The sequence below is a fragment of the Gilbertella persicaria genome, assembly GCF_025201335.1.
Source record: "Gilbertella persicaria strain CBS 190.32 chromosome Unknown B0P05scaffold_3, whole genome shotgun sequence".
Lineage (NCBI taxonomy): Eukaryota > Fungi > Mucoromycota > Mucoromycetes > Mucorales > Choanephoraceae > Gilbertella > Gilbertella persicaria.
In genome coordinates, this window is record NW_026251964.1 from 147951 (window position 1) to 170988 (window position 23038).

Genomic DNA, 23038 nt, shown 5'->3' on the forward strand with positions numbered 1-23038 from the left:
CTATCTCGTTACATGAGTAAAAAACCCAAAGACCCTACATTACAAGAAGTGAGTTGTTTGCATCCTATCTAGTTGAGCTAAGCATAACTATAGGCTGCTAAAGAATTGGCTGATTCTCGTAAAGCATTTCATAAATCGTATATGGAATACGTAACTCAGTTAAACGATATTGAGGCTAGAAAGAAAGTAGATTATATGGAAAACGTACTTGCCTACATGTATACAGAGTCTGCATTTCATCATCAAGGATATGAGATATTAAAGGATTTGGAGCCTTATATGCGTGATTTAACTGGCTTATTACATGACGTGAGTATGTGTATGTGTGTATGTAAATGTATAATGACTGAACTAGTCAAGACAACGATATGAGGAAGAAGTAGAAGAAGGACTCGAATATCAACAGATTTGTAAAAATGTAAGTGTATTCTGTAGTCTTATACATTTATCAAAGTTAGAATGCTACTGAGCAATATAATCCAATGCAATACCCACTACAAGAAGCAGCACCCAAACCACGTAAATCAGGTTATTTGTTTGAAAGAAAGAATGGCAGAGTCTACCAAAGTTGGTCAAGAAAGTATTTCTCTATTTTTGATGGTGAATTGATCAGTACCACAAGAAAGGTAATGTGTGTCCGAGGAAGCATTGGAATACTTATCGTTGTCTAGATATCTTCAAAAGAAGAAGAAGGCACCCATGTTTATAACTTGAGAGTATGCAGTGTTAAATTGACAGAAGGTTATGATAGACGGTTTTGCTTTGAGGTGATTTCACCCAACAGAATATTGGTATTACAAGCAGAAAATGAACAAGACATGAATGAATGGATCAGCAGTATTCGTACAGCAAGTCAATTGGCCTTAAATAATGATGCACCCCGCTATGTACAAAACTCACCTCATCTTCGAAAGGTACATCAATCAGAAACAACGGGTTTATTGATACAGTCTATAGAACATACTCGAGTCGCAAAAAGAGACAGAGTTAAATGAAGATCAAAGAGAATCACTCTTGAAAATACGCATGATACCTGGAAATGCTCAGTGTGCTGATTGCAAAGTCAAGGATCCTGAATGGGCTTGTACCAATCTAGGCATTATTGTCTGCATTGAATGCTCAGGTATTCATCGTAGTTTGGGTGTGCATGTAAGTAAAGTAAGGTCGGTTGTGTTGGACAAATGGGAACCAGATGCTATTGAGGTAAGCATGGAATCCACGGCAACATTTTCTAAGAGATTATATCTAGGTGATGTTGAGATTAGGCAATGATGTTGGTAATCGCATTTACGAAGAAAATGTGCCTGCTCATATGGAACCATTTCGTATCCACCCCGATTCCAACAGGTAAAGAAGAAGAATAGGGCATAAATGACTGATGGATATCTTTAGAAATGACAGAGATTTATGGATCATTGAGAAATATGTCAAACGATCTTTTGTTAAACCAAGTGAATTAGACCAAGCAGCTCTTGATAAAGTAAGGCAAGCACTTGAACGAATGTTTATTCACCATAGAGAATAGGCATTTTGGGGTAATATGGTGGAAGGAGATTTAGAAAACGCATTAAAGAGACTGGCTCAAGGGGCTCATGTGGACTACAAGCATGATTCACAAACAGCCTTACACAAAGCAGTAGAAAAGGGAGATGAAGTTTTGGTTGAATTTTTGCTACAGAGGTTAAGTGATATTGATCAACAAGATGGTAAAGGATGGACAGCACTTCATTATGCAGCTGCCAATAATAATGTTCGATTGGTATTGGCCTTACTGAAAAGACATGCCAAAGCAGACATCAAAGACAATGCTAATATGGTAAGCACATTTAATAAGACAGTCATCACTGAAAATTTCTTTTAGACATCGTTAGATTTAGCTGTAGAAAAACAAAGTGTTCAAGCAGTAACAGCACTTCGTTTATTTGCATTTGATAAGCAACACAATTCATCACCCGCCAGTTCTTTGGACTTTGGATTTAGAGAAGCCATGTCTTCTTTCAAGACAGAACGACCCACTATGCCTACTACGTCTCATTCCGCTATTGACATTCGAGAAAAATCGACAGACGATCCCTAATTTTAATTTTTTTTTTTTTATTTATAAAATTCTTTTTTGAAGTCTAGGTCGACCCCGAGGTTTATGCTTTACATCTTGACAGCCTATTTTACCTGTAGCAACACAGCGACGACAAGGACGTACATTGTCACATCGTAAATGAGATCGCTTACAGTGGTTACATGCTTTATCTACATTGCGACCTTTTTTAAGCAGTGTGTTGGATAATGATTTTGTCATCTTTTTATCTTCTGTATCAGACTGAGCTAGGTAATAAGACAAGTTATTGTCTGACACATATTTCTTCTTTTTTTTCGAAGATTTTGTGATTTTTTCTTCATGAATAGAAGAAGCTGTTGATATAGAAGAGAAAGAAAACGAATTCGATAGCATAGGTGTTGAATTGCTCCGATATTCTTGAAAAGGTGGAAAACAAGTAAAATCCTATTGTTGTCAGCCTCTTTTTTTTTGTGGGTACTAAAATGATTTACCATATCTAAATGAGGTTCTGGTACATAATCAGGTAGACTAAAATCTGTAAATGAATGGAGTGGATAGAATATTTGATTGGATAAAGAAGAGACTGTTGTAGGCGTATTATTGTCCAAATAAAAAGGGGTATTGAAGAATTGATCGGATGGTGTATAATAGAATGGATCAAATTCGTTTAATAGTTGAGAAGGATCATTGCATAAACGTTGGCTTTTTAAGTCTGTTTGAACTTGAAGCGTTTGTTGTAAATGGTGATAGACAAGTCCATCTGGATGATAATACTTGTCTTGATTTTCGGGCTCAAATAATTCATGACTGTAGTTCATCATGGCAGCAAAGTAAGAGAGAGAAAGAAAGAAAAAGAGAGGGAAAGAGAATAAAGATGAAGAAAATTATAATAGTAACAAGCATTCTTTGACCCAAATAAAGGGATCCATCAACTACTACAGCACATACCAAACCTAATTACTGTCAAAAAACTGTCATGGAACTTTTTTTTTTTTGTCTCGCTTTTCATTTTACTCTTAAAATTACCAACTTGCATTTCTCGTTCAATAACAAATACATCCACTTGTTGAACCCTTTTTATAAAAAAGAAAATTTCATTTCAAATGCAACTACAAATCAGAAAATATAAATTAAGATATAGATTTTATTAATAATAATAATAATAATAATAATAAAGAGTAAGTCTAATAAAAGCCTTGTTTGTAAGCAAGACCGCCAATGGCCAAACCGAGACCATAGAAAACAATGGAGTACAATAAACGAACATAACGATTATCAACCACAAGTTCAACTACAAACCAAAAGACAGCAAAGGCAACAAAGAACCAAGCAAGGATCATGACAGCACGAGTAGAAGCACGGGCAAAGCTGTTGATCACAAGTAAACAAAGCAGTGAGAACAAAGCATCCTTGACAAGTTGATGGGCTCTGTCGACACGGACAGCGAAACTACCGTTAGCCATATTGAATTTCTTGTGAGAAGCCTCAGCATCAGTAGTGGCTGCTTCAGGTGTTGTAGAAGACAAGTCACCCACTAAAAAGTTACGAGCGACCCAGACGAGACCCCAAAAGACCCAAAGTGTCAGAAGGGCAACATAGGTAACACGGACATGCCAGTCTTGAACGAATTCATCAGTGTTAGGGAGAATGAAATTGTGAACAGGGAAATCTTGAGCAGACATTGGAAATTAAAAATATGATTTGATTGTTTTGATGAAGAAATTGAAAATCATGGAAGCTGTCATTTTTATATGAATGGATGGTAGTACAAATTGCCCTGATGCCATTAATGCTAGGGAAAATTAAAGTACCGGAAATGGTTTTCTTTGAACCGAAAAACCAGGGCCAATAGTTGAAACATCGTCTCTTTTCTTTGCATAATTGTTTGCAGTGGCGTAGCAAGCTGTTTCTATCTATCAAACAGCAGTATCCAAATGAACTATCTCAGTCTATATTAATCTCAATCTTGTTCATTTCATATAACGAACAGCTTGAGACATGACAGAAACAAATCGAAAAACAACTTCCGAAAAATACTCATTTTGCGGACTATAATAAATCCGACGAAAAAAATAAACTTCCCATTTCATTCCGTTGTCGAAAAGAAACAGAGGGATTTGTCTATTGTCTATTTCTTATACTTCAAGTATACACTGTTATATGGATAATTTAAGCTATAAATACGGGTTCTCTTTGAATTTTTATTGTTTATCGGATAACCATTTTAATTTCAAATGCATGAATATGAAATTAAAATCCAGCAATGTTTTGTCACGCCAATCCTTAATTTTTATCCAAATAATGTCACAAGAGAAAAAAGATAAACCAGTGCTGTACAATAATATCATTTCGTTACATCAAACTAGGAAAATTACGTAGTTGTTTAAATGAAACCAATTTGTATTCGTTGCTGACAAATAGTTCTCGAATTTACTGGTTATTTTCATTTCGGAAGAACAATCGTTCGGGTTGTCTATGTCCCGGTCGCAAAGATCTTTGGACGCGCCAGTTTTTATCTACATTGTTCATGCCAAAGCAGTATTTATTATAGTACAGTCAGTCTATTCTTGTGATATATACATAGGAAACAATCTTTTCTTCTAGGACACCATTCAATTTGTCAACGCCAAAGTTGATAGGATGAACGATAAGAGAAAAAAATTCTGGTAGACTTTTCTCTATGAATCGTTTACATTTTACAATACATGTTGCATCATATCTGCTGCAATAAGCTGCTTGCTGAAATGGCTTCATTGTGATAGGCATTGGCTATTGTGTATCAATATTTGGGTATAGCATGTTACGGAATGATTCGGTCGAGCTCGAAGTACTCTAGAACATTTGCGAAAGAACAAATTTTCCCATTGTAAGATTCAACACTGAATATCAGTTGCTGCAGCCGTTCGTAAAGCTAGCAGCAAAAAGAATACAAATCAAACTTTGTGGAATAATGATCAAAGGAACCTGAAGTTTCTACTATTGAAAAGAAGATTTATCGCCAACATCAATGCTTTTCTAAGCTACAAGAAGAGCACAACGATTGCCTCCTTAATTTTTTTTTTGACGAAGATGCAACTACCTACATTTGATATGCTCACAAATAAATTTGTCGGTCTTGAAATGAAAAGTGCATAAGTTTATGAAAAAGGTAACCTTAGTTCGAAAGAAGCATCATTGGCCAGAGGTCAGAGTGTGCACGACTAATATTGAGAACCAGTAGAAACTGTATATTTATTGACTAAGTAGGCTTTGATATTCATATGAAAGCAAGTAGGGTATAAACTTCTAGAGGAGAAATGGTAATTCAAGAGTATATATTATTAATTTTAAAGACATAACATAGAAAAATGGTCAGCAAAGACTCAGATATTATATTCGTCGATCACAATACGAATGCTAAAGATGCTCTATAACATTGTCTTTAATGTGTGCATTGCATACTGCTAAATTTTTACCAGCAATTTCAGCGAGTAAATGGAAATCAAGTTTAGTTCCAAGGATTGAAGAGGAAGAGAAACTTTTATGCTGTTTCTAGCAGAGTTTCTAGATGCACCATAGCCCTGAATGTATTGTAGAGAGTAAAAAATGTGCTTGGTACCATGAAATTATTATCAAACTCTTCGTGCACTATGCATAAAGGTAAAAGAAAAAAAGGGTAGTTGAGTCACCAAAGCCATAAACCAGTTGCCATAGGCAGGTCAACGATGTCGACATAGTCTAAGGTGCAGGGTTGCACATGGTTTTTGCTTTGCGATTAAAGATCCTTGCCGTCAATGGATGTATTGGTTCTATAGTTGTTCTTGTTTTAGGGTCAACTCTGATCGAGCTTTTTGCTTGTAAGTTAGCGAACATGGTCGATAATCAGCGATGAGTAATGATTAAATAATGACTAAATTGCTTTGGTTGACCTCTCTTTAGTCACTTCGGAAATGAGTAAAGTCGGATTTATCTGTTTAGTGAGTGGATCTGAGCATCGTATCATCCTTGTTGCGCGTTAAAAACTATATCTCGAATGTCATTTGTTTTAAAGCAGAATAATCTATCTTAGTTAGCAACCTTCATATCTTTATAAAGTAGTTTATGGCAACAATGAGTGGTCAGTCTATTAAACCTTTCAAGACTAGAAGTCTTGAATGTTGTTTGACATACAAAGACATAGATCAATTGTACTTGGGATAAAATGGCCTGTTTATTCACTCAAAATCAAGATGTTTACCAAGATAATAACCCACACACTCTCAATAACGAATTTGATTCTTTTATATACAAGTAAAGTATAACTTTAAAACAACAGATTCTTTCATGTTTTAAAAAATATATATAATGTAAAAGAAGCAAGTTTACTTTTTGTTTTCTTGAATAATGTTTACAAGCCTATGCAATATTAGAGACCATAGGCATGCAAAAATCAAACTTACCAATCCAAACCCTCTGTTAGACCTTCACCCTTTAATGCACTTGTTCTGTAGATGGAATATTGTCTGTTTTTTAATGTTGATAAACCAAGTGCATCAGCTACTTCTGCAGCAGATAATGCCCCTTCCATATCTTGTTTGTTTGCAAATACCAAAAGTGCTGCATCTTGTAATTCTTCTTCATCTAACATAGCATGTAATTCTTCCCTTGATGTCTGCATACGGTCCTTATCAACACTATCGACGACATAGATAATAGCGTCGGTATTAGAATAATAACATCGCCAGTAAGGTCTATTGAACGGTTAACACTACCCTCTTAGCGTCATACTGTACCTTATACTCGTCTGACCACCTAAATCCCACACTTGGAACTTGATGTTTTTATAAGCGACTGTTTCAACATTGAAACCAATAGCTACGAAAAGAAAAAGATGAGTTTGCTTTGATTCTGATTCAACAGACACACGTACTAGGAATAGTAGAGACTACTTCGCCAATCTGTTCAAGTCAGTTCAGGTCCATCTACTTATCTAACTTACCTGAAGTCGATAGAGAATCGTGGTCTTACCAGCACCATCAAGACCAAGAATCAATATACGAACCTCTTTTTCACCCCAGAGCTTACTGAAAAGACTACTAAATAAAGCACCTAATGTTTTCTCAAGTTTAGACATACATTACTTATTATGCAGTTACACTCACCCATAATATCGTTTATAGAAAGAGAGTGAAAAAAAGTGCAAACAATGACTATTGTATATAAAATACGCGGACTTGTAAGGAACTTTTTTTTTTTTTTACATCATATTTTTGCTTCTCAGCACCAAATTTTGGTAGTGTACTACGATTCAAATTCTGTCAAATGAGGGCTGTGTTTATGAGAACTGCTAGCATGTTATGCTATTTTGTTCAATAAACATAGCATTTCTTATTGACGCAAGTAAAATATTTTATAGGCAAAGGAGATCCAAAGATCACCACAAAGCTGATACAGATCAAATTCATGATTGGAACCCGCTATCATGATCCACTCCCTTTTCACCACGGTTGTTGTTGGTTATACCCTTCAAGGTGTTTGGATTACTCGTTAGGATTTTTGAAAACTTCTTTTTCTTTGTAGGCTCTATTGTATCTCTTATACACTCTACTACAGCCAATTTTTTGTTGAGAAGGATAACTCATATTGTCCTTTCCCGTCTCTCTTAGTTCGAAATCTTGTTTCTTCATGCTACTCCTTTGTCTTAATGCTTTTGTATCTTGGTATTCATTTAGGAAAGCAATAGAGGTATTTTAGAATAAAAAACGAACAATTACACAGGGTTACATAATCATATAAAGAGGTGGGGGTATAGAGTATGTTTCGGCATAGTAGAGCTTGCTGAATGCCTAAAACAGTGTTATCGACATCCATGGTACCTTTGGAGTTGAGATGGACCAGAAAAAGCGACTTGTAAAATTTGACCTAAAATCTCCTAGAACCCAAGGGTACTACTCAGGAAAATAGGTCATTCGGCAACTTTTGATTTTCTTTTGGATGCTACAAGATGAAAAATAAGGCTAAAAATGAACTTAAATTCTCAAAATGAGCACCAGACGCTTTAGCTTTTTAGCAAAATGTTTGCTTGTCAATTGTACTATGAGAATGGTATACTATGAGCGAAAAACCTCTAGAATATGTTTGCCTATTTTCTCAGTAGTCTATCACTAGACTTTCTGTATTCTTTACATCAATAGACTTTTAAAGTAACAACCTACAGCTTTTATTAATACACTAAAGCCGAATAACTACGTCTTCAAGCAGTTTTTAGCAAAAGGTCGATTTTTGATGTGGCTGTTCAATCTCCGCTATACGGCCATTTCGGGTGTATGGACAACACCTTCACATACAACACAGAAAAAGAGTCAACATACTCTGAAGCTTTATGAAACCCTTACAACAATGCTTTTAACATTGCTATGTCTTCTCGAATATTATGAGTTTCTTTAAAGCAAACATTTGACTGGATGAAGTGTTTCCCCTCTTAACAAACATAAAAAAAAAAAATAGCGGGACTATATTAAGCTGTTTATTATGATTCAAGGAACATATATATTTACACCAAAAAGAGAGAAAAAATGAATAGTTTATGCTTGTTGCTTTTGACTGATAGCAAGCATAGCAGCTAAAGCAGCACCAATACCATTACCATCACGAGTAATCTAATGAGCATTGTTAGTGCATGTCCTATTTTTTTTTTAGATTTGAATACTTACGCCAACATTAATATGTGCAACGCGATCTCCGTAGAAGCTTCGCAATGCATCGTTAACACGTCCAGGGAAATTAGGGAAGTGTTCATAAACAGTACCTTCCATACCTGCAGACATCCATATCAACACAAACGCATTCCATTTAATTTATACTTACTGATAGTTAAGCCTTCTTCAATAGCATTTCTCTTGTCAATAATAGCACTCATAGCAGCAGCTACAAGACGAGCAGCACGTTGAGAGACTAATTCACAAATGGTTCTGACAATTTGACGGTCAGACAAAGTGGTTGAGGGCAAATTCATGATGGATTCCAAGATATGCTTTGTACCTTCTAATTCAAGAGTTTCATCCGAGTTAACAGCACTGATATAAGAAGCTTCAAATTGATAAGGGGTATTGAGTTCAGGTGTATATTGGCCATCAAAGAGCAAGCGACGGTCAAGGAAATCAACCATGATAAGACGCACAATTTCACCAAGATAGAGACCAGAGACCATCTTTTCAAACACGTGAACACCAGGATTAACTGATTGACGATTCAAACGGTTGTCGTAAAAGGTACGAGGTAATAAGGTGGGATTGTTGTCACCAAAGGATCCCCATTCTGTATTGATGATCATATCACTTTCTCTACAGTCCTTTAATTTGTCCTTGTTCTTCTCAATTGATTCTACTTTTTCCCAATAGGCTGCGTTTGTACCTGTGCTGATAGTACAGGCAACCAATGTATCCAAGCTACGGTAGCTGTGTGCCAAGAGACAACCAACAGCACCATTGATAACAGCTTCTACATTCACATTGATATGACGACGTCTGAAAGCAATTTGCAAAAGTTCAGCAATGTTCTTGCCGTTAGCACCTGTGACTTCAAAGTCCTTGGTCCATTGAAGCACAACAGCCTTGTTCAATGCGTGTTGTTCAAGAGGAAAAGAGAGGACAAAACCAAGAGCTAAAGGTTGCTTAAGTTCGTATTTACCAACAAATGATAAGAAAGAATCCACACTTTCAGCCAAAAAGTCAATCATGGCTGTCACAGAGCCCTTCTTGAGATGGTCATGAACAACCAACTTTTGTTGACGCGTCGTAATGCGACCTTGGCCGTGCAAGTTGACAAGGTACATACGGACATTGGAACCTAACAAGTTCAGTTACACTAGTTTCGAATTACGTCAGGATTTAATAACTTACCATTTAATTCTAAACCGAGATACTCGCCTGTTTCTTGGCCTGTAGGATGCTTGAAGACCCAAGAGGGTAACATGGCCATGTTGGATTCGTGAGACTTAAGACCATGGTCCATTTCGACACGTAAATCATCGCGAAAACGCTTCAATTCTTCATCAGTTAACTTGAAATGTTGTCTCAAGTCATCAATAGCTTCAAGTTGGGCATCGGTACCAGTAGCAGGACCAGCAGAAAATGATCTTCGAGGTTGGGACATCTTCTTCTTTATCTTAAGAAAAGATGAAAGAAAAAGAAATGGAAAAAGGTTGGTTTATCTTAAGAATATGTAATCCATTTAGGCCACTGCCCCGAAAAAAAAAACTAACGGGATAATCTAACCAATCAAATCCATTTGGGACTTTCTCAAAATGACCTGACCTTGGCATTGTCGCATCTACTTTTTTTTTTGGTCTTATCAACCGCAATCTCTCATCTTGATATATGATGCATATAAATACAACTGTTTTCTAATAAATATTAGAAGCTAATATTTTTGCAAAAGAAACGGATATTAGAAGTACATACCGCTTTTTCCTGCTATGGGAAATCCGTATTATGCAGCTCAAGTACTCGTTTTATTGTACGCGTAAAAACGAATAAAAAGAAAGCATTTTATTTTTCGATAGATAAGGTACCGTTCCTGAAAACACATGTTCCTCATAGACTAGGTTGCACATAAAAACGCAGTAACATGATCACTTACATAATATATATCAAACAAAGGCGTATAAAGCGTTATGTTTACAAAGTTGCTAAAACAGACAACAATCTCTGTTGAGAACCAGACACAATAAATGGTGCCATGTTATACTAAATATTCCTTTGATAAGGTAACCAAGTATAGTTGTTTCTCTTCTTTAAAAGACATTTGTGTTATTTAAGAAAAATTATGAAGAGTTCTAACTCTTGTCAAATACTTATGAAATTTAAATGGATACAGAAAAAAAAGACAATAAACAAGACTTGATCATGAAGCATGGATCTTAAAAGAATACAGTAGCCATTGTTCCTAAAAAATGTGTTATGAACAATAGGTTGTGCAACCAAGCGCAGTAACATGATCTGTTACATAATAAAGGAGTGGCTATAAACAACTATGAATATCAAACAGAGGCAACTTTGTATATTTGTGTATGTCCAGAGTGCTACGATAAATTATCTAGATCATGAATCTATAGGCATGTGTTTTGTTTTGATCTTTTCTATTAAACAAAGGCATGACATGCTTTGTGCTGAATGATCAAGCGGGTGTAACCTTTCACCTGTCTGATTAGCACAAGTAATGACTATTTCTTTTTTGATTTATGATGTTTGATAAACTATAGATCAAGTAATATTCTAAAAATTGAATATATGCAATACTATCAAAATATACAAAGAAAGAGAAAAGATCGGAATATTACTAAAACTAGACACATTGCTGTCATGTTGCCTATTTTTTCATCATGTTATGTTGATTTTAATAAAGTATATTGAGATATAGTTTTAGGTGATACAATTCATGTCAACTATCATAAAATTGAAAGGCCTACGTCACAAATCTAGAAGTAACAATTCAACTATCCATCCCTTGACTCCGTGTTAAAGAGAACAATAGAACAAGTAACACAAACCACTACTTTGTTTCGAGCAAGAATGTAACTACATCTAGACCTTAATTGTTCTCCGACATATGACGTAAAATCAGATTGGACGAAAGCTTGCTGACAAGATCGTCCGCCAAATGAACTATAATGTAGTTTCCCGGTTTTCAATCCATGGTACATAATTGGGCTTAGATTTTTTTTTTTTTGATCTGTCATTGTTATTAAACCACATAATGATATACCAAACAGCTATTTTTTCTCAATAAAAAAATAATAGTAATCATAAATTGGATTTGAATTAAGTTGCCTCTTTTTTAGCCTCAAAAAAAGAAGGCACAAATTTACTGTAAATCAATATATAAATTAGTTGTGCCTTGATATACAATAGTTCCCGCACCGTTACCCACGTTTCACATCATTGCAGATTCTTGTTTATTTTTTATTTTAAGCCTTGATGTATACACCACCTATCATTTTCGCTTTCATGTTGACAAAAACAAGTCGTTTCATCTCTTTTTTGGGTACCTGAATTTCAATATGTTTTAGGAAATAGCCGCCTTCTTTTTTAGGCAAAACAAAATATAAAAAAAACGCCACCACCTCGATTACTGCTATTATGCATTATAACACAATAAAAAAGAGATTTCAAAAAAAAAAAAAAAAAAAAAAAAAGGACAAAGAAAAAACAAGTAGTTTAGTGAATGTGTTTTTTTCCCATCCTATCTATCTATTTTGTTGCTGCAGTTTTGTATTGTTTACCGCGCAAAAAATGATACTTGTCGTACAGCTTAAAGAGACAAAGGCGGATTTCGAAAAAAAAGAAAACTAGTCATTTATCGTTCGACAAAAAGTGTAACCTTTGTTTTCTCTTGATATTGTACCCTTTTCTCATGACCTTTCTTTTTCTTTTTACTTTATAAAAATAGAATGTATAAATTTATGCCAAGCTTTGCTTTTTATTTTTATCAAGTTTTATTTTTATTTTGATCAGAAGGATAAACAATGATAAATGAAAAAAAGGGGGAAAGTGAGGAAGAGAGACAAATATTACAAAACATAGCATCGGGAGTCTAGGTCGTTAAGGAAATAAAAAAAATGCTATGAATTGTTTGATGAGGCATGATAAAGAAGCATTCAAAACAAAAAAGAAAAAGAAAAAGGAGAAAAGAAGAGACTTGAAATTTATGCTTCATTGCTTCACTTTTTTCAAATTGAGTATGAAATCTATTCTTGTACCTCTTCGTTTTCTGAAAAGGAATTTTTTCTACACAGCCACCACAGTTGTCTGATGGATAAATCAGGCTGATGTTTTTAGACATTGAAACAAATATGGAATTCCTTCTTTTTTTGTGTGCGGTTTTTGTACAACAAAATGTTTATGATTAAGAAAAAGTTTTTTTTTTATTTACAACAAGTTCTTTTTTTGAGGAGTCAATGTTAAAGTACAAAAAAGAAAAGGAAAAAATTATGTAAAGGAAAGTGAAGGGGTATGAACAAAAAGGAAAAGAGATAGTATATATATATATATATAATAATGAATAAATATGTGATATGTATATGAAGCGAATATTAAGAAATGTCTTTTACAAGTGTACACCAGTGCAGCCATTTTCCATACGCAAATGTCTATTCAAAGCGTCCATACGAGCAAATGATTTGTGACAATGGTGACAGGCATAAGGACGAATACCCCAGTGTAACTTTTCGTGTCTGTTACGATCATGTTGTCTAGCAAATCTTCTACCACAATGAGAACAGGCGTAAGGGCGTTCAGATGTGTGTGTACGCATGTGTGAAGTAAGGTTGTAAGGTCTTGTGAATGATCTACCACAGTTGTTGTGTTGACAAACATAGAGTGCGCCTTCGACAGGTTGTTTTGATGATTCCTTGGTACCCAATGCAGCCAGTGCCTTTTTGCTAGGGTTCTTGTTCTTGACACCTTTACCACGACCACGACGACCAGGTGTAGGTTTAGTGACCTTCTTGTCTGTGTCCTTATCAGATGCTTCTTTTTCTACGGGCTTGATGATGGGAGAAGAGGGCATGGAAGTAGAAGTAGTGGTAGTTGAGATAGAAGAAGATAGACCTTCTGATAGAATTTCGGGCGAAGTGCCTCTTAAAGAAGCATAATTCCAATGAGACCAGTTGGTAGTTTCTTTCAAGACTTGTTGTTGTTGCTTTGAAGTAGATGCTGAGGAGTTTAATGCAGCTTCATGCTCAGCAATGAATCGATCAATCAAATCAATGGAAGGTGCTTTATGTTCAGGAAATTCAGGTACCATCATGAAAGGGTTGGAGAGAGGATCATATTGTCCAAGAGGTGGGACCATCATCATTTCAAAGGGCTGGTTGAGTTGTTGATTCAAATCATTCATCATGTCAGGCATGATCATCATTTCATTTGATAATTCATCAGAAGGTGGACTAGGATAGTATTGATAATCTAATTTGCTGGTTTCATCCATCATCACAGTGGGGAACAATAAGTTGTTGTTTGTGGAATCAAGGTTATGAAGTGATGTGAAGTAACCTTGATATTGATCTGAAGAAGGAGGAGATGTAAAAATGTCTTGAGTGTAGAATGTGTTCATTATATGTGCAATAAGTTAAATATATATGTATAAGAAATGAAATAAATATATGAGGGAACAAAAAAATTAGGGGAGAAGATGTTGTTTTTTTGATAAAAGACAAAAAGAAGAAGAAAAGAAACAAAAAAATTCAATCTGTTTATATACAAAAAAAAATAAAGCTGAGATGTATTTTTAGGCTTTTTGTTTTTTTTAACAGTGTAACTTGTAACCCGTTTCCGATAAAAAAAGTAGCACAAAAAAGAGAGAAGTTTGCCTTGTATTCATATGACCGACATACGCGCATTTTGTCACTTGCAAAAAAGAATTTATAACACAGACAAGGTTTTAAGTTTTCATTATTTTATTCGCAGATAAAAATAACCAAAAAAAACACCTGAACAAGATACAAAACAACAACAACAACACATTCATAAATCGGCAATTATTATTACGAGTGCCACTATATAAAAAATAGGATATAAAATAAGGAAGCAAAAAAAGAATATTTTTTTTTATAACATAGAACTGAAAAAGAAAAAAAAAGACAAATTTGGATGTTGGGTTTGTTAGCCACCTCCGATTTCCAAATTGGGATACAACCAGATTGAATGTCCTATTAAGTAAATGGTATTATGAACTCATTGCTTCATTCCTTCATTATTTTTTTAAACTCTTCTTGACGTGTTGTCAAAACGAAATGAAAATTAAGGGGGAAAAGAGAAATGAGATCACTGAACTTTTTTTTTTTTTTTTGTGAAAGGAACTATCGCCAAAGAAGTTCCCGCTCTTTGTTGGGGTCAATAATGCTACTCTTATACAAATAAAGATCCATTTTTTATTATCTTTTCTCTATCTCGCGAGTCATTCAAACATGTATGCGCTTGTTTCTTTAATTGTGTTTGACATGAACAAACAAACAGTGAAGAAGAATGAAATTCAATAGCAAGTTTGAAAAATCTTGGTATTCTAGATTAGTGTATATGTAGCGCAATGGCGAAGTAAAAAAAAAAAAATCCTCCAAACTGAGATACACAATACCCACTTAAAAATCTAATTGTTATGAACTGATTGTACTCCCTTTGCACAACCAAGGAATAAACTTCGGTATCCTATAGCTCTCGCTCTCTCTTCTACTGTGCAACAACCTAGAGCAACGTGGGTGATTTAAATGGTGGATAAGACATTATTGACCTATGAGTCTTCCTGCTGTTGCTAAACCAACAAAGAAGACAACAATGAATATATGCGACACTTTAAACTAAATAGCCTAGATCAGGTTCCTGTCATCTAAATCGACAAAAATGAGTAAGATAAACTCTACGCCTCATAAAAAATTCAAAAAAGGAAGCAAGATATGGCTGAATGAAAAATAAAATCAGCCTCATGTTAAAATAGTTCAAAGAAGTATTAAAAAAGGATGAATACATCAAAAGCCTCAGTTTATAACTTTATTTCGTATATGGCAACTGCTTGAGGCGCCCATAGCCTTCTACTGTATATGTGCTATAGCGGATTTTAAACTTTGACATGCATAATAAAGTTGAAAGGTCATTTTCTAGATCATCCGTTAACTGGCATTGAATGGCCATTAAGATTATATTAAATGTTGTCTTGTTACATAAGACAACATGAAACAATAAGAAAAGCTATTTCAGCCATATTCATGTTTCATCAAACAACTTTATTTGACAACAATCATTTAATGTTGAAAATGCATCTTGAATTCAGCTCCACCAGGAAAACCACCACCACCAAATGGGAAACCATTTGAAAAAGGAAATCCTCCTTCATGGAAAGAGAAACCACCCGTGTTTCCTCCAAATGGACTGTTTCCTTGCTCAGGATCATAAGGATCGAATCCATTATCATACTGTTGTCTCTTGTCTAAATACATAAGAACAATGCACTTGATAGAATAACTGTACTTACCAGGATCACTTAAAACTTCATAAGCTTGGTTGATTTCAGCCATTTTTCGCTCCACTTGTTCTTTATCAAGTTCCCCACTGTATTTATCAGGATGCCATTCATGTGCTTTTTTACGATACGCTTTCTTAATCTCCCGACTATCAGCATGGGGTGACACATCCAACAACTTATAATAGTCTCTCTTTTTTGATAATTTGTGTTTCTGTTGAGCTTGTTGTAACAATTGTCGAACACGATAAAGACTGCCTTCTTCAGCCACTTGATTTGCCTTTTCTAAATCACGTACAGCTGCTTCATAGTCTTTGCGGCTCAGGTATACTTGTGCTCGATACACCAGTGCATCTACATCGTCTTCTTGTAATGACAATGCTTTTGAACACCATGTTCCTATCTTGTCTTCATTTTCGTTTTGTTTGCCATACAGTGTGCATGCCAAATGATAGCATTTAGCATGTAATTTTCTCGGTAAACGATGCGTAAACACATCTTGTTTCTCCAACAGGTCCATATCAGCATCAATCTGACTCAGTATGCCTTGCCGACTGGGTGTACCCACCAAACGATTAGAAGCTGTTGCAAATTTCTTGAGTTCAATCTCTTTCTCAATCGCTTGAATATCTTTGTCTAGTTTTTTTATTTTCTTGAAGAGTGCTTTACATTGTTTGTGTTCAGGGTCGTAATGAAGACATTGTTTGATGTGCACAAGTGCAGCTTGGGGTTCAAAAAGAGAATAAAAGTTGATTTTAGTGAGCAAGATCAACAAGGTAGGATCGTTCGGATTTAATTGTACCACTCGGCTAAAACGAACAATTATAAGTCATGCTTTAACATAAGGGTGAACTACTTACGCAAAATCACCAGCAGCTTCATCCATTTCGCCTAGCGCAACATGACACTGAGCTCTTAATAATCGTGCATTAGCCAGTAACGGCGAAATTCGAGATACAGATGTTGCAAGTGAAATACATGATTCAAATCGACCCTTTTCTTTTTCTATTTTTGCTTTTTTCAATTCCTGCTGTGCTTTTTTTGTAGATTCAAGCTATAAGAAATGTCAGTCCTGTATACAAATAAACCTTTAGCATACCATGGTTTTTGCTTTCTTCTCTTTTGATTTAGACATATATTTCTCGAGATCTTGCATGGCTAGATCATAATTGCCTTGTTTCAAGTAGATGCCTGCTCTTTCCAATAAAGCTTTCTCGAAATCTGGTTTTAATGCAAGTAGAGTCGTAAAATCGTCCGCTGCGGCACTATGACGTCCTAAAGAAAGATAGGCAGTGGCTCTTTTAAAATAAGTCAAGTAATTATCAGGTTCATTGCCTATATATTTTCAGTAAAGGAAAAAAAAAGCGTACGATGATGTTATCACTTACGAATAGCAGCATCAAAACTAGTAAGTGCATGATTAAATTGGCCACTTGTTAAAAAATGGTTGCCTTCTGTCAAATACTGTTGTGTGCTTTTATCAGCTAATACAGAGTAAGGCAATAAGAAAGGAAGTACGCAAGCAATAAGATAATGCCTCATAGTATAACAAAAGAAGAAAAAAGAAACAACATTTTAATTTTTTGCATGTGGATTTTCATGATTGGCAGATTCCAGAAACAGACAGAAAGATCAAGCAAAAAGCGGTAGCGAGTCACGACTCGGATAAATGATTCGACCTTGGTAACTTGTCACCAAAGAAGTATTTTTTCTTCTTTTATTAAACAAAGATTACAAGGCTACAAATTCCTGTGTCCTCTAAAATAAGCCAGGCGTGCTGGATGACGTCTAGAGATGCTAATCTCTATATACCTATTCCCGTAGTCTCAGAATACAGCACAATCTTAAGGTTTTAGCTACTCAGGGTCGCTCTCAAAAGGGATATTATCATTGATAGACACGCCTAAAAAAAGCAAGACAAGCAGCTTAAGGCTTCGGATCCTATCACTTTCAAGAAAAGGATCAATACCAAACATTACAAGAAGGTCGGGCTCCTTAAGAAAAAAAAAAGACGGGCTTGTCTCCACTCTCACACAGAAGTTAGATTTAAGATTTGGGGACAAGCTAGAGGAGCCACAAATTCTTTCTCTAGGATCAACAAAGTACTAGGGACATTTATTGCAATCGCATAGGTATCCTTAAAATGTTGCTTTGTTGGATGCATATCTTCTTTCCTGGCACCATTAAGGAAGAGGAAGTCCTGCCTTTGCTTGTATTTTATGACAAGCAGAAAGCTTCTAGTTTCCTCTTTAGCAGTGTTGTCTCTAAGACAATCTCTCAAAGATTAATATATCCAATCAAAAGGGCCTGTATCCTTTGTATAAAAATTTCCCCTCTCTCTTTTTTTGCGTCATTAGAATAAAGTGCTGGGTCCTTCATTTAATTTATTGGACACGCTCGTTATTTTTTTTTACTTTTTTATTTCTTATTATGTCGTTTTTACAAGACAAAAATGAGATATTAAACAACTTGCTTTCTTCTATTCAAGCTGAACTGCATAATGAAGCTATGTTGGGCTCATACACAGACCAAACAGTGGCTTTCTTTAAAGCCGTAAGAATAATAAAGATAAAATCAATAAATTAATTTTTATCAAGGTCAATTGGACTCAGCCGTGGATCCTGGGCCTTTTAGGATGTCATATGATGTGTTTCCTTATAGCCATACATTATAGACATTGCCATGATCAACTTGTGATCTATTTCTTTAGTTTATGCAAGTAAACAAACCATAATGTAATACCTGCTTACGCAACATCTATTTAGTGGGATTAGCAGCATTAACACAGCCATTGAATCAACTGGGAATCAACTACGGTAATCAGTTTCTGGATCAGGCTTATTTCGATCCTTCGGGTGTATTTATCGTGTCTGTGTACTCATTCCCCTTGATTTTCAATGGGTTTGTCACACTGGTAAATTCAACTAATTATTCTCAAATGGCTCATTATTCATAGATATTTATTCTGAAAGCAGTGGTCTCTATCATGATCCAGACTAAAAGAGTTCAACTCAAGAACAAAATCAATAAGAGAAATTAATTAAATTGACCAAACAAAAAAAAAGCATATAAAGCGTCTTGTTTTTATCATGTTGATATTATCATGCTCTTATCTTTATTCACTCTTTTACTGATTTGTATTGTACAAGTCAATGCTCTCTCACAAAAAAGCATTCAAGGTATCCTTAGAATACACAATAAACATAGATCAAAACATCATGCACCTGCCTTAAAATGGGATAAATCACTTGCTGCCTATGCTCAGAAATGGAGCAACCGATGCGTATTTGAACACAGCCATGGTGACTATGGTGAAAATCTTGCTCTTGGCTTCAATAGCTGGTCAGATGTTATTGATGCTTGGTATGAAGAAGTTAAGGATTACAATTACAATCAACCAGGATTTTCTGAAAAGACAGGTCATTTTACACAATTGGTCTGGAAATCAACTACCAAAATAGGTTGCGGTGTTCGTTCATGTAGTGATATTGGTGGTAAACTCTGGACTTGCTCTTATAAGGGCTATGGCAATATTATTGGCAACCATAACTTTTATTTTAAAAAGAATGTACTTAAAGCTTAACATAGCAGTAATCTGATCTATTTTCTTTTTCTCTTTTTTTCTTGGCTCCAACTCTATAATTAGACAATAAAGACAAAAATGATTGGACGCTTTAAATATGACACACTTGTACTTTTTTATCCGTTTGTTATTATCTATTCTTTATGAAAACCATGGTGACAAACATAAAGAAGCTTGGCTTTTACTATATTGTTAAACAAGAGGCGTAGAGTACTACTTGTTTAAAACTCAATAAGCTCAGCCCCTTTTTTCTGTCTTTCTTGGACTTGTTTTTCCAATAAAGACTCTCCCTTTTTTGAACCTCAATTCCTAATTATTATTATTTTCTTTTTTTTCTCTTTCTTTTATTATTTTCTTATCATGAGTGTTAATAGACTTGCTGATCTTCAAAAGGACACACTCAACAGACAAGACCAAGCCAGTCAACAGAACAACCATGGAGGGTATGAGATGAGACCTTTATTGTCTACCACAGGCGATATTTCCTCTGTCCAAGGATTTCTTGACGAAATTTCACATATCAAAGAAAGTATTCAACAAATCAATTACAATGTGAACCGTGTCAAGTCATACCAACAGAGCATGCTTCAAACAGCCGATGCAAACGAACTCTCAAGAAACAGACAACAAGTAGACGACTTGACGACCGAGACACAGACCATCATGACACACGTCAAGCAGAAATTGAAAGAAATTGAACCTACTTCTCGACACACAGACTTGGCCATGCGAAAGAACACATTCAGTGCTGTCACACGTTCGTTTATGGAGGCCATTGAGAACCACCGTCGTGTGGCTGTCGAGTTCCAAAAGGCCGAAAGTCAGCAACTCGAACGACAAATTAAGATTGCTAATCCAAATGCAACACCTCAAGATATTCAAGAGGCCATTGCTGGTGCAGAACAAGGGCGAAATGCGGTGTTTGCTCAGCAATTGATGCAGTCTGTAAGTAGTGACTATCGACGCCAAGGTGCACAGAACACATTGGATGCTGTTCAGGAACGTCATAACGATATTCGTCGTTTGGCCAAGAGTGTTCAAGAATTGTCTGTCTTGTTTGAAGAAATGCAACAAATGTTGGAAGCTCAGGCTAAAGTATTGGACACGATTGAACAAAGTGCTTATGAAACCACAGGTCAGTTAGAGACAGGTGTTCAATACGTTGAGAAAGCAAAGGCTTCTGCTAAAGCTACCCGTCGTAAGAAGTGGATTTGTTTCTTTATCTTTTTGATAATCATCATCATTCTTGCTATTGTCTTGGCTGTTGAAATTCCCAAGAGCAAGAGTAATTAAATTCTCTGTAATATCTCTTATACCTTAATAAAGTCTATATGTGTGAATCATATTATTTTATTATTGGGCTTAGTCCTTTTTTTTTGTCGTAAGAAAAGTAAAAAAAAAGAGGAGGGGGGGAAGAGAGAGGGGAAAAGGATTCTTCACACAAAAGCCACTTCTTTTGTATATAAAAAGAGTAGAGGAGAGGGGGAAGATGTTCGTATATAAAAGAGCTTAAAAAGAAAGATATATATTTTTTTTTCTTTTTTTAAAAAGATGAGGATGCTTGTCTATAAAAAAAAAATAAAACGGGGGGTATGTTCTGAATAATAAAATGCCTTATGTAGAAAATAAATATGTAGATGCAATGTATAGTCTTGATTAATTGATTTCTTTACATATTTCCAATTGAATACATGTTTTCAAGAGCTTGCTTTTGTAACACACTTTGTTGGAAACTAAGAAGGTGTTAGAAACTTTTTTTTTATAGTCGTACATTTTACATTACCTGCGGAGTTGTTCATTTTCCTGTACAAGGCGTTCAAGCTCAGCCAAGATTGTCATTTGAGTTGATTTCAAATGTTGAATATGTTGAACAGCTACAAATGATAAGTATATGTATAGCATGGTGCGTATCACTTACTTCTATGTAACAATGTAACCTTGCTCATCTTCTTGTTCAAACAGGCAGGCAATTCAGTACGCAAATCTTCAAAACCATCCTTAATCTGAGCACGACGTTTTTGCTCCGATTGAATATGGATCTGGCGTCTTAATTCAGAGACACTGGTAGCAGTGGCATCTTGTCTGTATAAAAGTTAGACATCATCATCTACTATCCAACACGATAACTTACTCAACTTTTTGCTTGCGAGCAGGACGCTGCTGTTGTTGTCTTTGGTCTTCATCTTCATCATCTTCATCAGAAGAGAATTGCTTTTGAGCCTTATCTTCATCCGATCGGGCACGCTTCTTACTGATACGCCCAGTTGTTTGTTCAAACGATTCCTTTGAGTATTGAAGAAACTCGGGATAAAAGGATTCAGGTAATGCTGAAGCTTTAGCAATAGTTTCATTCAAATAAGCAGTGGCAGCAGCGGAACTTGTGGTGCTACCATTCGAGCGGATCGTGGAGCTGGAGGAGGATTGAACAAGTGGGGGTGGGACTTGGTAGATGGGTGCGGAAAGAGACATTAAAGAATCTGGGCTTCCAGGACCAGCATGAATGTAAGAAGGACTGGTGACAAAAGACTCATTGCCATACATGACACTAGTAGGTGATGCAGAAGGTGAACTAGCATAAAAAGGAGAGACTAATGTCGTGGTTAGTTTGGGAGGGATTAAAAGAAAAAAAACTTACCAGGATACATCAAATTTGTTTGTTGTTCAATATCAGTCTTGGACATGTATTGTTGTTGCTGTTGAGGGACAGGGCACTCATAAGGATATTCAGGAGACCAGTGAAGCTTGTTCATTTTTTTTTAATAGATGTGGGTTATAAATGAAGGAATAGAAAACTAAGGATTGGTATGGGGGATAAGAAAGTGAATGTAAAAAAAAAGTGGGGGTATGAAATACAGAACTTTTTTTTTCTATTACTGCTGCTGAAGAAAAAAAGAAAAGAGAAATTGATTATAAGAAAAAAGAAAGAGAGAAAGAGAGAAAAGCAAAGTTGCTTGTCTTTTTATAAATACATGGCAAGTGCTACGACTAAAAAGCTAGTTTTGCTTCACGTCAAAAAAAAAGTGATCTATAAATCAATCTGGACCAATGATTTATGAGGCACTTCGCTTTCTTAATATTTTCTCATGCACTGATAATGTATTGTCCTACTTGTGTACAAGGTCTTTGCTTTAATTGGGAGTTTAAAAGAGATGTAATTGCAATATCCGACCGGAACAGATTCCTTTCTTCCTTTCCATATCTTTGTCCTATTAAATGGCCCTCTTTTTGTTGCTTTCTTTTATCAGAAAGAATGATAGAAATTTATTGATAGGAGAAAACAATTATCTTGTTTTTCTTAAACTAGGATAAACCAGAAAAATATTAGTTGTGTAGCAATAAAAAAAAAAAGAACGGACCTTGAAGTATATGTTTAGATGGCCGATGATCAGAGTCCGTTCACTCTCACAAAATGCTAGAGAAAGAAAGAG

General features: G+C 35.4%; 11 protein-coding genes across 11 annotated transcripts; 4 read left to right on the plus strand and 7 right to left on the minus strand.

Annotated features, from left to right (window-relative positions):
* The first annotated feature begins 208 nt into the window (after window positions 1-208).
* On the plus strand, window positions 209-2200 carry B0P05DRAFT_166098 (uncharacterized protein). The gene is made up of 7 exons (XM_051573120.1): window positions 209-626; window positions 672-914; window positions 958-1203; window positions 1250-1347; window positions 1393-1480; window positions 1526-1816; window positions 1862-2200. The coding sequence occupies exons 1-7, from the start codon at window positions 483-485 to the stop codon at window positions 2075-2077; spliced, it is 1326 nt and encodes a 441-aa protein (XP_051438966.1). The 5' UTR covers window positions 209-482; the 3' UTR covers window positions 2078-2200.
* Window positions 2099-2874, minus strand: B0P05DRAFT_583141 (uncharacterized protein; the record flags this gene model as incomplete). Its single annotated transcript, XM_051582230.1, has 2 exons — window positions 2099-2500; window positions 2548-2874. The coding sequence occupies 2 exons, from the start codon at window positions 2872-2874 to the stop codon at window positions 2099-2101; spliced, it is 729 nt and encodes a 242-aa protein (XP_051438967.1).
* Window positions 2875-3232: 358 nt separating this feature from the next.
* B0P05DRAFT_523757 (uncharacterized protein) lies at window positions 3233-4139 on the minus strand. The gene has a single exon (XM_051576106.1). It carries the CDS (start codon window positions 3736-3738, stop codon window positions 3241-3243), a length of 498 nt encoding a protein of 165 aa, XP_051438968.1. The 5' UTR covers window positions 3739-4139; the 3' UTR covers window positions 3233-3240.
* A 2257-nt stretch (window positions 4140-6396) lies between these two features.
* On the minus strand, window positions 6397-7148 carry B0P05DRAFT_583143 (ADP-ribosylation factor family-domain-containing protein; the record flags this gene model as incomplete). The annotated part of the gene is made up of 5 exons (XM_051582231.1): window positions 6397-6430; window positions 6475-6765; window positions 6808-6889; window positions 6945-6972; window positions 7014-7148. The coding sequence occupies 5 exons, from the start codon at window positions 7146-7148 to the stop codon at window positions 6397-6399; spliced, it is 570 nt and encodes a 189-aa protein (XP_051438969.1).
* Window positions 7149-8518: 1370 nt separating this feature from the next.
* On the minus strand, window positions 8519-10551 carry B0P05DRAFT_166245 (hexokinase-domain-containing protein). The gene is made up of 4 exons (XM_051573121.1): window positions 9916-10551; window positions 8882-9862; window positions 8728-8831; window positions 8519-8673 (listed from the first exon to the last, which is right to left on the minus strand). Exons 1-4 carry the CDS (start codon window positions 10166-10168, stop codon window positions 8599-8601), a joined length of 1413 nt encoding a protein of 470 aa, XP_051438970.1. The 5' UTR covers window positions 10169-10551; the 3' UTR covers window positions 8519-8598.
* A 2361-nt stretch (window positions 10552-12912) lies between these two features.
* On the minus strand, window positions 12913-14219 carry B0P05DRAFT_523777 (uncharacterized protein). Its single transcript, XM_051576107.1, has one exon. The coding sequence runs from the start codon at window positions 14126-14128 to the stop codon at window positions 13121-13123; it is 1008 nt and encodes a 335-aa protein (XP_051438971.1). The 5' UTR covers window positions 14129-14219; the 3' UTR covers window positions 12913-13120.
* A 1420-nt stretch (window positions 14220-15639) lies between these two features.
* Window positions 15640-17756, minus strand: B0P05DRAFT_523779 (uncharacterized protein). The gene is made up of 5 exons (XM_051576108.1): window positions 17416-17756; window positions 17127-17362; window positions 16888-17081; window positions 16040-16836; window positions 15640-15994 (listed from the first exon to the last, which is right to left on the minus strand). The coding sequence occupies exons 1-5, from the start codon at window positions 17567-17569 to the stop codon at window positions 15810-15812; spliced, it is 1566 nt and encodes a 521-aa protein (XP_051438972.1). The 5' UTR covers window positions 17570-17756; the 3' UTR covers window positions 15640-15809.
* A 655-nt stretch (window positions 17757-18411) lies between these two features.
* On the plus strand, window positions 18412-19106 carry B0P05DRAFT_523783 (transmembrane protein 18-domain-containing protein). Its single transcript, XM_051576109.1, has 4 exons — window positions 18412-18580; window positions 18625-18742; window positions 18793-18941; window positions 18984-19106. Exons 1-4 carry the CDS (start codon window positions 18458-18460, stop codon window positions 19065-19067), a joined length of 474 nt encoding a protein of 157 aa, XP_051438973.1. The 5' UTR covers window positions 18412-18457; the 3' UTR covers window positions 19068-19106.
* A 24-nt stretch (window positions 19107-19130) lies between these two features.
* On the plus strand, window positions 19131-19610 carry B0P05DRAFT_461685 (CAP domain-containing protein; the record flags this gene model as incomplete). The annotated part of the gene is made up of 1 exon (XM_051574086.1): window positions 19131-19610. One exon carries the CDS (start codon window positions 19131-19133, stop codon window positions 19608-19610), a length of 480 nt encoding a protein of 159 aa, XP_051438974.1.
* A 360-nt stretch (window positions 19611-19970) lies between these two features.
* Window positions 19971-20903, plus strand: B0P05DRAFT_462081 (t-SNARE; the record flags this gene model as incomplete). The annotated part of the gene is made up of 1 exon (XM_051574102.1): window positions 19971-20903. One exon carries the CDS (start codon window positions 19971-19973, stop codon window positions 20901-20903), a length of 933 nt encoding a protein of 310 aa, XP_051438975.1.
* Window positions 20904-20942: 39 nt separating this feature from the next.
* On the minus strand, window positions 20943-22591 carry B0P05DRAFT_523788 (uncharacterized protein). The gene is made up of 5 exons (XM_051576110.1): window positions 22246-22591; window positions 21742-22198; window positions 21529-21692; window positions 21394-21484; window positions 20943-21343 (listed from the first exon to the last, which is right to left on the minus strand). Exons 1-5 carry the CDS (start codon window positions 22358-22360, stop codon window positions 21280-21282), a joined length of 891 nt encoding a protein of 296 aa, XP_051438976.1. The 5' UTR covers window positions 22361-22591; the 3' UTR covers window positions 20943-21279.
* Window positions 22592-23038: the final 447 nt, after the last annotated feature.

Excerpts from the sequence above, each read along its gene's own strand:
- B0P05DRAFT_166098 (XM_051573120.1), top strand. The coding sequence starts at position 483 with ATGCAATACCCACTACAAGAAGCAGCACCCAAACCACGTAAATCAGGT. Across the intron at positions 1,348-1,392 it reads ATCCACCCCGATTCCAACAG|AAATGACAGAGATTTATGGA; the intron begins GTAAAGAAGAAG and ends GGATATCTTTAG. Across the intron at positions 1,817-1,861 it reads TCAAAGACAATGCTAATATG|ACATCGTTAGATTTAGCTGT; the intron begins GTAAGCACATTT and ends AATTTCTTTTAG.
- B0P05DRAFT_523757 (XM_051576106.1), bottom strand. The coding sequence starts at position 3,738 with ATGTCTGCTCAAGATTTCCCTGTTCACAATTTCATTCTCCCTAACACT.
- B0P05DRAFT_166245 (XM_051573121.1), bottom strand. The coding sequence starts at position 10,168 with ATGTCCCAACCTCGAAGATCATTTTCTGCTGGTCCTGCTACTGGTACC. Across the intron at positions 9,863-9,915 it reads TCTCGGTTTAGAATTAAATG|GTTCCAATGTCCGTATGTAC; the intron begins GTAAGTTATTAA and ends TGAACTTGTTAG. Across the intron at positions 8,832-8,881 it reads TGAAGAAGGCTTAACTATCA|GTATGGAAGGTACTGTTTAT; the intron begins GTAAGTATAAAT and ends GGATGTCTGCAG.
- B0P05DRAFT_523777 (XM_051576107.1), bottom strand. The coding sequence starts at position 14,128 with ATGAACACATTCTACACTCAAGACATTTTTACATCTCCTCCTTCTTCA.
- B0P05DRAFT_523779 (XM_051576108.1), bottom strand. The coding sequence starts at position 17,569 with ATGAGGCATTATCTTATTGCTTGCGTACTTCCTTTCTTATTGCCTTAC. Across the intron at positions 17,082-17,126 it reads AGAAGAAAGCAAAAACCATG|CTTGAATCTACAAAAAAAGC; the intron begins GTATGCTAAAGG and ends CATTTCTTATAG. Across the intron at positions 16,837-16,887 it reads GAAGCTGCTGGTGATTTTGC|CCGAGTGGTACAATTAAATC; the intron begins GTAAGTAGTTCA and ends TGTTCGTTTTAG.
- B0P05DRAFT_523783 (XM_051576109.1), top strand. The coding sequence starts at position 18,458 with ATGTCGTTTTTACAAGACAAAAATGAGATATTAAACAACTTGCTTTCT. Across the intron at positions 18,743-18,792 it reads GATCTATTTCTTTAGTTTAT|TGGGATTAGCAGCATTAACA; the intron begins GCAAGTAAACAA and ends ACATCTATTTAG. Across the intron at positions 18,942-18,983 it reads TCAATGGGTTTGTCACACTG|ATATTTATTCTGAAAGCAGT; the intron begins GTAAATTCAACT and ends CATTATTCATAG.
- B0P05DRAFT_523788 (XM_051576110.1), bottom strand. The coding sequence starts at position 22,360 with ATGAACAAGCTTCACTGGTCTCCTGAATATCCTTATGAGTGCCCTGTC. Across the intron at positions 21,693-21,741 it reads GCTCGCAAGCAAAAAGTTGA|ACAAGATGCCACTGCTACCA; the intron begins GTAAGTTATCGT and ends ACTTTTATACAG. Across the intron at positions 21,344-21,393 it reads GAAAATGAACAACTCCGCAG|TTTCCAACAAAGTGTGTTAC; the intron begins GTAATGTAAAAT and ends ACACCTTCTTAG.